Source organism: Rhopalosiphum padi, chromosome 3 (assembly GCF_020882245.1).
Source record: "Rhopalosiphum padi isolate XX-2018 chromosome 3, ASM2088224v1, whole genome shotgun sequence".
Lineage (NCBI taxonomy): Eukaryota > Metazoa > Arthropoda > Insecta > Hemiptera > Aphididae > Rhopalosiphum > Rhopalosiphum padi.
In genome coordinates this window covers 50,949,446-50,963,299 of record NC_083599.1, presented here as the reverse complement: position 1 = coordinate 50,963,299, position 13,854 = coordinate 50,949,446, and the positions used below count along the sequence as shown (strand labels likewise).

Here is a 13,854-nt window from a genome sequence, read left to right as displayed (position 1 = left end):
ACAAACCGTCACGTATATTTAATTATTGTATATCTACTTGACTACATGCTGCAGAATATCAATAAGTCTGAGCCTAAATGTATATGTACACATAAAGTGCAGTAAATATATATATACGTATCTATTAAATACTTTATACATACACATATATATATATCATAATATGTGCGCGATAACAAGTCCACAAAACAATGGTACCTATAATACAATACTATGTAGGTATATATAGGTATATGTCATAATGCATTAAACTGTATACAAACGCCACATAAATATATATATATATATTAGTGTCCTATTATAATATTTCAGAGTATATATAATTTTTTTATATATTAAATATGCGTTGTGTAATATAATAAATATACATGTGTAATACGGTTCAATTTTTCTGTTATATATATATATATATATATACCTATTACTGATATTTCGACATCAATGTTATTGTTGATTGCCTGCTGCAGGCGATTGGGTGTGTTTATATATTATTTGGTGACAATAAATAGGTGTGCAGGCATGGTGGTCGCGGCGTTATTCGAATTTTAAATTAACGAAAACAAATACGTATATAATATAATCACGAAGACGCTTGTTACCGATATGGCAATATTATATACGTATATAATATACAATCTTTAATATTTGTACATCTAACTCTCACACAGTTATCTATGCATGTATATTTATAAACACGGGACATATACTTCCTCAATATAAATGTATTAATTATCATTTTAAAATATATTATAGAATTATGAACAGGTATATATATATACTAGTAGCTGTCAGTAGTACGTGTACCTATACTGTGTTCTATTCTAACTTTTCAAGTATAAAAGAACTTTAAAAGAAAATTATTAAAAAATATTCAGTTTTGATAAAATGTCAAAATCAGTAGTCATAGTATGTATGACATATTATTATTGTATAATAATGGGTAATATCGCGCGGTATTACACAAAACAAAAATATTATTTTACGATATAATATGCGTATCGACAAATCACAAAACTAAATATAAGGTTGTTAACTAAATACAGTCTATGAATGTATTTTCAGTTATTTTTTTTATAATTAAGCTGAACTTGTAAAATATATTCCGGATTTCTGATGGCGGGTATTAGGATTAAACGTGTATTATTGATAGCGAACCTTCAGTTTAGATTTCAAATCGTAACTCAAAATTAAACGGGTACCTTGAACAAAAGCTAAATACCGTAAAATCAATTTCTGCGGAGTATATACAAGGTTAAAACCGTGTACACCTATAGCTACATTAAATGATTTCGATGATCATAAGTTATTTCGTGGAATACGAAAACGCCGAGGAAAACGGATTTGCTTACAAATAAAAAAAATGAGATACAACGAATGATTAATATCGCGAGACATTTATCATTCTTTTAATCATTTCGCTCTGATTAGAATATAAAAACGATTTTAATTATTTATCGGGCTACTAAATATATACCTATCTATACCCAGCAGGGTAAAACGGTAACAGATGATTAGAAAACCATTTGCATTTTGCATTGGTACTTGTTCATGCGCACAAAATATAGGCATCATCGTGCTGCAGCATGATGATGTAGGTATATATCCTATGAAAATAAATACGCATCGCTTGCGCGTCGTTTTGCATAGGTCGGAATCGATTCCAAAATGGCTACGTAAAAAATATATTATAATGTCGTCTCGATTCTTTTTTCATAGGTACCTATATACTTTATTTTAATTCACGGTTATTGTTGTTTTCTATGGCGTAGTAGCAGCAGTATACGCGATTCGTTGGACCGAATCGTTGATTTTTTTTCTCCACCGTGTCGAAATTTATCATTTAGTCATTGTGTATGTGATGGGTTGGGTGCGGCGGTGAAAAATCGGTGTAAAAAAATCATCGGTGTGTAAAGTTAAAGCAGATAGGCCCGGAAGTGAGTTGTTCGACGACGATGACGACGACGACGACTACTATAATGTAATATACTGCTGCCGAGTGGGGTGGGCGCTGTGCAGTGATTGGTTGGTCGTTGTGCGACGCCTACTCGCCGCCCGACTAAACACGCGCGCTGATGTATATAAAATATTATATATTATACGCAACGCAGGAGCGATACATTAACTATATACAAATATTATACGAAAACACACACATAATAATATATCGTATATTGGAAAACCCGCAAGCAATATATTGTTACGATATGTAAATGTACGCGACTGTATATAATATCTGCGGGACGGTGACGTTATATGTATAGGTATTATGTAACGATTGCCGTGCCGATAATTATGCAGATATAACGTGGTGGAGAAAAATTGCCGAAATATCATTTAACACTATTTTCATATATATTATTTTCTATACGATTTAATATAGATACAAAGGAGTAGAATATGTACATATAATATAATAAAACATATCACGCGTGGTGACAGGCAGGAAACGATAATATTATACATAAACCCTGCTGGGATGAGGTCCGATCGTACAATACACTGCAGGGAATTTGCATTATAATAAATTGTTATACTCATCCGCTACTATTTTTGTATCGATACTTCTTGACCCGGATTATGAGGGTTTCACGTAGGAGTATTCTTTTCACCGTTATAAAAGGCAAAAAATCGTCCATCGTCTGATAAACAAACTACAAAGAATAACTGCTACAACATATTCTATTCTTCAATATTATATTTTATCGGTATTGTATCTAATTTTCACGGACCTTAAAGCGATTTTGCTCCCCAAAAATAATATGCTCTTGGTTTGTTCCCAAGTATGTTGCACAGCTAAGAATTTTATAGTTATTATTATTGCCAAACGTCTAGGCGGGCGTCCGCCCTTTGAAATAAAATCTGAGCACGTACGTACCACGCGTCACACTGTCGGGGGGCAACGTCGCTGTCGTATAATATTCTAGGTGCTCTACGGGCGCACACGTGTCTCACACCGTACAGCGTTTATTGAATATCAATATCGGTCGAGCAGTTTTTAAAACATTAATCGAGAAAAAACGACAGTGACGCGCGTGCACAATATAATACAATTTATTATGAACGGGCGGGCGATCGGACGGATTAAACATTTTTTTTTAATTTTTTTTTTTTAATTTCAAACTAACCGTTACGCGGTTTAATAATATATAGATATATTATTATTAATAACACCTAAGACAAAAAAAAAACGGAAAGAAAGAAGAAAAAGACGTTACGAATATTAGCCGTTTATTAATCATATTAAACACGTGCTGCAGGCTGCAGGGGAGACCGACGACCAGCCGTCGTGGCCGTCGACGTTATCCAAAAGCAATAACAGAAGCCTGGAACAGCAGGTGTTTATATATATAATACACTACCTATATTATATACACAGCAGTAGAAGTACGTTAAGGAACCTACAAGTCTCCGGCGATTAAGCACGTGTATGTTGTATCTATATAGACATTTCTATGTATAGGTATGTAAACGATGACGCGCTTATAACAACATTAGGGTAGGTATATATTATATACCACACAGTTAACACGGGTATACAATGTAGTGTCAAACAATAATAAAATAAAGCCCATTCCGAATTATACCATTTCCGGCCAAAATGTATGTAGACGACGCATTGTGGTGCGTGCTACTCTGCAGCTATACCTGTAATATACGTATTGTATTCATCTTATGTTCGTCGGCGGACCATATAATGTGCGAAATATTCCGCCAACAATAATGATGAAAACAAGATAATAATAAACACTATAGATACAAAAGGTCAGTGGGTATATCGGTTAGATGGTACAACAAATGGGGTGGAAACATATAGGTGTCGTCCGGTAAAGCCACTCGTTCGTTATAAATCGTTTGTATTATTGTACTACCTATCAATATAACAGACACAATATAAAGGAACGCTGTACACATTATAATAAACATGTAGTTACAGGTAAAAATACAATCGATACATTATAAATATACTAATATATATACGTATTATGGAGAGGTCTTGTTATATAGTATAATGACTGTACACTGTACAACACATGTGGTAGTAGCTGTATATTATTATAACATTACAACTTTATACAGTGTAAATTAATATAATATAGTGGTTTTAGAATACAAAGATGAAGGTATAGCGTCGTATTATTCGGTAAGTATATACGTACACATATAATATGCGTTTTTAAATATTCGTGCGTTATAGTATATATTTCAACATAGAACGTCTTTCACCCCATGTTATATATTATGTTATTGCGACGCACCTGTGACTGCTTGTTGCTCCCGTTTCCGTTGCGGAAACCCTCCTCCGCCTGCTGCACCCATCCGAGCAGTATACTACATTTTACCCTTGTCTATAATACCATCGTCGCCCTCTTCGAGACGCGACGATTCCTTTCCGAGAAAACTTTTCTACATATACATATTATGCGTAGGTATATATAACGTAATAAGAGCGTTGAACAAAACTCACGCGTTTACACGCCTTTTTGCATCGCCCGCAATCCGATTGAATCTATATGCGTATATATATATATATATTATAATATAATATGCGGAATAATATGATGTATATTTGGCCAAATGAAACTATTTCCTATACTTAGATTATAGATATAGAATTCGGCGTTCGCCAAGAGAACGTTAATAAGTGGCTGGCTGGCTGGCTGACTGTATTGCCGAGAGACAGCAGGTGGCTTTTAAACGCTACGAGCTGCTGCTATCGCATCGTCCTCCAGCAGCAGCCAGACTACGACGACGGCGACGACGGCGACTCTGCCACACGTCGTATATCTAACAGGTGGCCAACACCAGTCGTCTCGGTGGCACGAGCCACAGCCGTCGAATATAAAAAACAACCCGTGTATTTAACGTGCGTGCGCGCGTATAGGTACATGTATATATATTACACAGACTAGCTATCAATTAATTTCACGCATGTTCTTTAACAACAAAAAACAGAAGACGAGAGAAAAAAAGCGGCGGTCTTTGGTCGTATATAAATACAGCACGACAGTAGGTACAACATTTAGGTACATATACGCACGTCACTGTACCGGCACAGTAAAATATCGTTATAATATTTTTACTTGCACACGTACACACACACATGCAGTTTGCGATATGTTCTATCGTTTGCCAATTCAGTGTATATAGTTAGTAAACAACATCCAAAAAAATGTCCAGAACAGATAGACATATACGATGTTTTTGAATTTAAATGTGCGCGGCGGCAAATCGAGAATGCGTACTTATATACCGTTACGGAAAATCATTCTCTATCCTCCGTGAAGATACCCAAATTATATATCCAAGTCCATTAAGACGTACAAACATATATTATTACCATAAACGCGGTATCGAGAGCGGGTGATAAAACAAATCTTAACCGAGTATATTATATATAAATATAGTATATATATAGTACCATTTTTTAGAAAATATCTCCGTCGGTTGCCCGGAACGGACACGGCCATGTCGTCGACCACGGCCGCGGCCGGGTGCAGCACCAGGTTGTTGTTGTTGTTGTTGTTGTTGTAATGGTTTTGGCTGTTGTATTGGTGGTGATAGGACGTGGACGACGCAGCGGCCGCGGCCGCCGTGACCACGAGATCGAAATAACCGGCGGCGTTGTCCAGCGCTGCGTTACCAGACGCAGATGAGCCGGCCGCGGTCGCGCAGCATTGGGTGGGCGAGGACGCCAAGGGCTGTTGCTGGTGGTGGTGATTCCTGTGGTGCGCCGAGTGCTGCTGTTGGATGATGTGCTGTTGTTGTAGTAGCACCATCATTTGTCGGGTGATGTGCCGGTCGGCCGCCGGCACGGGACGGTGATGAGACGAGACTCGGTGGTCCGACGTGTATGCCGAGAGTGCGAAAAACGACGAGACGAGACGTGACGCAAACCGAATGAAAAGTGATACTGTGGTTATATCGTGCGCATCGGTTGTCTGCAGAACGAATTTCGGATTCGGCGAGAGATTATCACTCAACACGGTCGTCGACGTCGGCGATTCGGGAAAAACCGGAAAAAAAAAATGTCACGACGTCCAGAACGAGAAGTGATGAAAAACGGCCAAGACCGACTACGAAAACACGATGATAGTATTATGTCGAAATAGATTACTGTTTCTTCCGGATGGGTAACGCGGACGAGACACAGTGATCAGACACGCAATGCGCCCCGCGACACGACAACCGTACTGAAGCGAATGAGCCGCAACTCTAGCAGTGGCGTGCGGTGGAGTGCGTGCGCGCGCGGCGCCCGGCGATACGCGTTTATCCCCACTGCGCGCAGGCAAACGTCGGCGGCGGGCGGGCCTGAACCCTCCGCGCTACCGCCCCACCCTACCCCGCGTCACGGTCGTTTTCAGAGACTCCCGAGATCCAATGTTCCGACCAACAGAAATAAAAAAACGGCGACTCTTCGAATACAATGATACATATAATATATTATAATACACGACAAATACACGCGCGTTACGACGGCATACACATATTATAATATGTATATACCAACGTAAGATATTTGTGAATATTTGCAGGATACGACGAGCAATCTTCTGTCTATGTCAATAGATATTATCGCGGTCTATCGATGACGACCGTCAACAGATTATTGAAAGAAAAAAAATTAACGAATAATAAACGATAATATATATGTAAAATATGGTATAATGAGACGACGACACGCGCAAAACGTGTATTATATAACAGTTTTTGTGATATATGTTTGACCATAATTTATAGTTAAATGCGCGACAACTATATTAATATATATAGTATTGTATTGTTGAAAACTACTATAACTACGGTCGTATCCATTTCACTTGAGGTCAGTTAGTGTATAATATGTGTATCTAACCATCGTCTTGACACCCAAAATTTGTAGTATATATATGTTTTATTATAATAATTTAACTTCTATTTACGCGCGCGTCGACTTCGATATACATCTATAGACTCATCGTGATATATTGTATTATATATGCGCGCTATATGTGCATCAGCTCTGTAAAATATTATGTACTATACGCTGCACGCTCAATTAACAAAACTCATCGTATACACCCCATAATCTTATTATTCGTATACATATGTGCATAATAACATCCGTTAGGCATTAATAACGATAATGTGCACACTTTAAGTCGCTTGTTTAGTAGAATAGGTACACTACAACACTTATTTAAGCGTAAAGGCATTTACGAGTACATATAGGTCCTTTACGAGCAAAACAACATTAAAACTAGATATTATAATATTATATAACCTATTTATAGAGCGCAGGTATAATAAGGTATCTAATTATGTTAGCCAGATGGCTATTTTTACAGACATAATTAGACTATATTGAAATTAAATATTCGAACATATTTTCCATAATAAATCAATCGGAACTCAACTCAATTACCTATACACTGTAATAAACATAATATACTATTATATTAAGAATTATAAAGAATACAATACTTTACGTTTTAAAAATCTTAAATATGTTACACGAATACCGGAATACATAAATACATTTTTCCTTTCTAAAATTATTAGACTTCGACTTTTATTGTAAAGTTTATATTGTTTAGTAAATCACCACACAGTAGATTACCACACATATGAGCTTACAATAAGTGTGTATATTGAACAAGAAAAAAATTATTATGCACAATTTTAGAAAAAATAGTAGATACCGGAAATGTGTATGAATTGTTATAACAAGGCGATAACGTTCTATCATGTTTTTATTTAAAAAAAGACACACACACATATATATATATATATATATATATATATATACTTATTTTGCGTCTATACGTTGCTATATAATTATTTAATCACTTATTTACGAAATACATATTTCAAACGCATTTCAACCAATATAATATATATATATATAGTTATAGTACCAATACTAAACAATAATATTTTTACAATTTCACGTCTTAATTGTTTTTTTTTTCCATTCAAGACTACACTATTACAACTGCAATACCTAAATGTGTATATAGGTATATATAATAACTAATAATACAAATATATACCAAGGCTGGTAACGCTGATGACGGTTCTTGTGTTGTTATACTACTAAACATATATAGACGTTGGTTTTATATTATTATAGTATAATAGAGTATAGGTACTCTAGAAGAATAATCGGAACTTCATTTATTGTATTCAAGTTTTAAGAGGAGGAGAAGAAGGAGGAGGTGGTATTGCTTGTTGTACATCCGGTGGGCGTGTAATATACGCGCGAGTCTTGTTCTTCTTAGCCCGTGCTATGCCATGTACCGCTTTTATTCTCGAGTAACTTGAAACCAAAGACGACAAGGACGGGCGTGCCATAACACGCCACCCTTTTGTGCGTGTCATTCATATTTTCTTTTGCGCGCGCGCCAAAAGCATGCAGCTGGGGCAGCTGTACTTTTTTTAGTAGGTGGTATATAGTCGTTAAGAAAACCGGAACTACCGGGTAGGTATATGTAAGAGGAGGAACCTATAAACCACCTAGTAGAAGTATTATAGAGAAATGGGATTTTAAAACATTTTCGGTGTATAATAATTTGTTGTACAATAATATTATCACGTGCTCAAGTTTACCTTAGACGTCGCGACATATATATATATATATATAGGTTAGGTTTGTCTTTTACTGCTGAGGAGCATTGAAACTTTATAATACCCGGAAAACGTGTATACGCAGTAAATACAATAGCGCACGTTCGATCACACTATGTCATCGTACATAATATAGTGCGATATACATAATATTGTATATCATGACAATGCCTAATATCTATATATTGTACACTGCTGTCTCGATGATGCTCTTGCACATGATAGAAACGGTGGATATAACTGTGTTCGTATAGTAATAATGATCGTCAAGTGTTCGTCTGCAGTTCTGTTCGGCCAGGTATATCATGATGAGCTCCCGTGGCGAGGCAAGGGCTGTAATAAATATTGTGATCGCTCGTCTATACGCTGCTAACAGCGGGTGGCCGCCGTAAGTAGCCGTCCCCTCGATAAAAACGAAATAAAATTAAATGGGGCCCGGCATTACGCGGTTAAATACCGTTTATAAGCCGAAACTGGCCCAATTAATATTTAATATAAATATGTATAATATACAGTGCGCAACAATACGGTTTTTTTTCTCTTTCTTGTCTATATTATTATTATGGTAATAAAATAACGCGATGACGTCGTCGACGACAGTATAAGTGCAATAGCTAATAACTACCCTTGATGTGCGTTATGTGGTCCACACTCGAAGTCTATATAATATATATAATAATAATAATAATAATAATAATAAGATTTACACATACACACACACACACACACACACACACACACTTATATATATATATATATAATATAAAGGTATATGTATAATCCTCCAATTCGACTGAAGAATAAGATGAGATATATTGGAAATAATAATAAATGTTTACCTATACACGGGATTATAGTAACGGCAATAACGTACCTGTTTCGTATTGTTGGTTATGATGGAGATTGCGATTACGATGGTTCAGTCGGTGTGGTGGCGATTGCAACCGGATATGCTGCGGTTCGGATGCAGCCGGTACAGGATAGGAAGAGAATAAACCACTGTTGTCGTCCACTTGATGTCTGTGTTGTTGGTGTTGTACGAAATTTTCGTGATAGAAATTTGAATTATTGCTATTGCCACTAGTGTTGTGTAACGACGATAAATGTTGATTGCCACCGCCGAACATGGGTATCGATGCAGCCCTATCGACGTCTGCAAAAATATAAATCAAAAATAATTTTTATACGTTCCTAAGAATAATATATAAGTTTCTATTGGTTATGACTTATGATGAATGGGGTACATAATATATTATACATTGATTAAGATGTTAACATAATTATTTATTTTCATATTAGGCATGGCATATCGAGCGGATTATAGCGCGGCATCTACAACATCTATCTCGTAAATATATGATGTATATATATTATTTCATTGCATTTTCCTTAAAACTATATAATGTTCAGCACACCACCGTTTTTAAGGGTTAACGATATTCAATTATACACGTGCGTATTATATAATATGTAGGTCATCGTCGGCGCACATTTTTACGTCACGACCACGACACAGTGCAGTGTTTACATTCAAAGGATATCCTGTCTGCTACGTCACATTTATAAATACCAACCACCATCACAGACTTAGTATATAAATATATAGCCGCCATATAGGTTTGTTTACATTCAAAGGATATCCTGCTCACGATACAACACCGAAACTACGTCACACCAACGGTGGTGGCAAAGCGTTGTGGCCGTTTTGCTAAAAGGATGATAGCGGTCAAAGGATATCCTGCTTATTACAACAGAACAGCCTTGGGCTAGCCCCCTTCTATAGCAAGGCAAGGCCGCGGATGGCCACTGAGCTTGCACCGCATACGTATCCCGCCGGATAAACACTATTTTTTTTTTTTTTTTTGTTCCTGTTTTATCCAGCTAGTGGTCGTAACGATATTATTATAGTTGAGTCAGTTTAACTACACTGACTGTACGGGTCGGACGGTCGCGAGACGCAAATTGCATCTAATTTTTTTCTTATAGTGTGATGGTGGTTTATCCAAATGTATAATATAAAATATTATAACAATTTTTATTTTTTTTATCACTCCGACACGGTTGTAACTGAATAATGTATTAACACAAAACTGATAACTCTTCTCACATAAAAATATATAACGACGCGTATACCGCATATTGCAATATTTATCTTCAGATATTATTACAACATATTATAATATAAAATTTACAGTGTGACAGCTATATAGTATAGCTACAGCATACAATATATATTATTATAGTATCATCGGTATCGTTTATTTATCGGCCTTACAGTAACGTTCTCCGTCGGTATGCGGTAGTGGTTTTATCTACGAACCCTGTCATGTCAGTTTACCATGCCCGGCACGTGTGTTAACCGTATACATATTATGTATACAATAATCGCATCTCGTTTCCTAATCGGCGTATTATTATATTATATACGCACTCTTCTTTCGGGTATTATATGTTATAGATAATATTGGATATTCGCGTCGTTTCGGTTTGATATACTCACACACACTCACACTCATACACACACACACACACACACACACACACACACACACACACACACACACACACACACACACACACACACACACACACACACACACACACACACACACACACACACACACACACACAAACGCACATACATACATACATATGATATATATATGGGTATGTATCCCACGCAACCGCGATATCGTAAATTCGTTACATCATCCGCCCCGAATGTAATATTTATATATTATATATTTATATGTAATAACTATAATAACATTTTATAATATAATTTTATTTATTATTATAATTATATTAATATGTGGTTGGTTGTAATAAATTTATGATTTTTTTCTTCATACACATCATGCACGTTCGGATTGCACGAAATAATGTTTTTTATTATATTTTTTTTTATCGTCTAAACAATAGCCTATATATTATTGTTACACGTATATTATGTTTAAATTATGATTGTGTACGAGCAACCACTTTCAGTATTCAGTGTATATATTAAAATGCGATGACCGGAACTACGGCACTGCAGACACGAGGAATTTTTGTCGTTTGGTTCGCACGACACTGCTTTATATACAATAATATAATATTTCGGATAACATTTATTTAATACCAGTCACAATAATGTTTATATATTAACACCACGCCGCACGTATTATAATACTGTTGTAAGCATAATAGATCCGCGACGCGACCCGCAATCGATTATTGTCGCAGTTATATACGCATTGCCCCAGAAATCGGGATTATTATACTATAATATTATCGTTAAGTGGTGCAGGAGGGGTGCGCAGAGCCTAATAGAAAGGTTAAACGACGGAAATCACTCACCTTTTTGCATCATTTCGAGATGTTCCCAGAGGATGTCGCCCAAAAACGGCGGCGCCTCGGCCACGAAACGTTCGCGTCCCATATTGCACAAGTGTCTGCCCTTCCGGGCGTACAGCGGTCGGTTACCGCCGCTCGACGATGACACCAGCTCCTCGAACGGTTCGTCGTCGCCGTCGTCCAGCTCCTTGTCCGGATCATTGTCGTCGTCGTCGTTGCTGCTGCCCGGCGACTTGCTGCCACCGTTGCAGTTGCCGCTGCTGCGGAGGCGGCGGCGACCGCGCCGGACGCGTTCCCTGATCATTTGACTGCTGCGGCCCATGATCGTGGTGTTGGGACTGGCCGTGGTGAATTTCTGGAATTGAGACGTGCCGCACACAACGCGACGCAGCAACGGCGTCGGCGGCGGTTCGGGTACCGAGAACTCGCGGTAAGCCCACCAGAACCAATGCGCGGCCTGCGCCTCAGTCCACAGCCTGGGATCTACAAAAAAAAAAAAAACGTTAATATAGTGATACTAAAAGTTTGTAATGATTATATTTTGTACTTTTTGCAAAATAAAACCGATCCGTATAGCGAATGATAATATCGACCAATAGTACTCACATTTTACGATGAGAACTGTTGCAGAACATATCCGATTTATTAAAATTAAAATTAAATTATGTTTTGATCTAAAATTATACCACCTATAATCTATATATTGTTTTATACTATAGAGATTTCGTCTTTGACTGTTACTTATGAATTGATGATTATATATATATGCATATTGTTTGAGAACATTATATAACGCTGTCAGTCTGTCACTTGTCCGCTTATAATATGAGAACCTTAGACCATTTTATAAGGTGACTTCGACCAAATGGGGTAGTGATTTCTAATCTGCAGAATAATTTTTATCGTTAAACTCGAAACTGCATTTAAAGATAAAACAACACGATAGTGAATCGGCTTGTCTCGTGTTTACAACTCGAAAGGATAACGAAAGGTATAGCTGCACATGGTTTGTCCAAATTAAACGAAATAAAAAAACATCAATATAATGTAATTATTTAAATTATAATTAATTCAAAAATAAATAATAATATTGTCTTCACGAAAAATGACAAATGCGCATATGAGAAAGTATCATTAGAAGTACCACAATGAATATCACGTTATTATTATGTATATTGAACCATATAAATACCCAAACATTTACGATACAGATGATATACCTATCTATATGACTTATTTATTTTATAACTGTAAATTCTGTCTAATACTGTCTGTACATCGTCGATGCGAAATTCGTTGTAAATGTCCATAATATACATACAAACAAAACCAGAACAGCTATTCGCATTTCTCTTCATAGGGTGACGGTTCGAGTTATTGTGATAATTATAGCGACCATTTATTTATACGTAAAACAAAACGGGATCATATAAATTTGATATATTATTTACTTATTTTTCTAACGAAATATGAATACTTAATATCAAATTACTGTGTTACAGTAAGTAAATGAAACGATAGATGAAGTATTTTATTATATATAATGAATGATAATAATAATTGATATATAAAAAAAAAATCGTCAAAACAAAAGCAACTATTACCACCCTCTAATAGCAGCAATAATAATAATAATTTAACCGATGTACGCGCGCAATAACCCCTCGAGATACGCATATTCAGCCCTCTGCAGTGGGCCACTGCCAGTGGCCGTCCCATATATACGCAGTATATTCTATATTATTACATATTATTATATAGACACGCGGCGGTGGTGTCTGACGCTTCCACAATCATTTTCACATAATAAAAACTATAATATAGCCGCCACCATACTCGTGGTGCGTATCGGCAATGGTCGTTACGCTTTCCCTCTGCATGTTATGTAAAAACGAAAATATATAATATATATAT

At 36.4% G+C, this 13,854-nt stretch overlaps 1 protein-coding gene across 1 annotated transcript in view; it reads right to left on the bottom strand.

Annotated features, from left to right (window-relative positions):
* The window catches only part of LOC132924072 (ETS-like protein pointed), a 54,429-nt gene that overhangs the window by 9,954 nt on the left and 30,621 nt on the right, over window positions 1–13,854 (bottom strand). The window contains exons 5-6 of the mRNA XM_060988154.1: window positions 11,944–12,423; window positions 9,479–9,757 (exon numbers count right to left, since the gene is read on the bottom strand). Of these exons, the coding sequence (XP_060844137.1) occupies window positions 9,479–9,757; window positions 11,944–12,423 (759 nt within the window). The remainder of the gene's footprint in view (window positions 1–9,478; window positions 9,758–11,943; window positions 12,424–13,854) is intronic.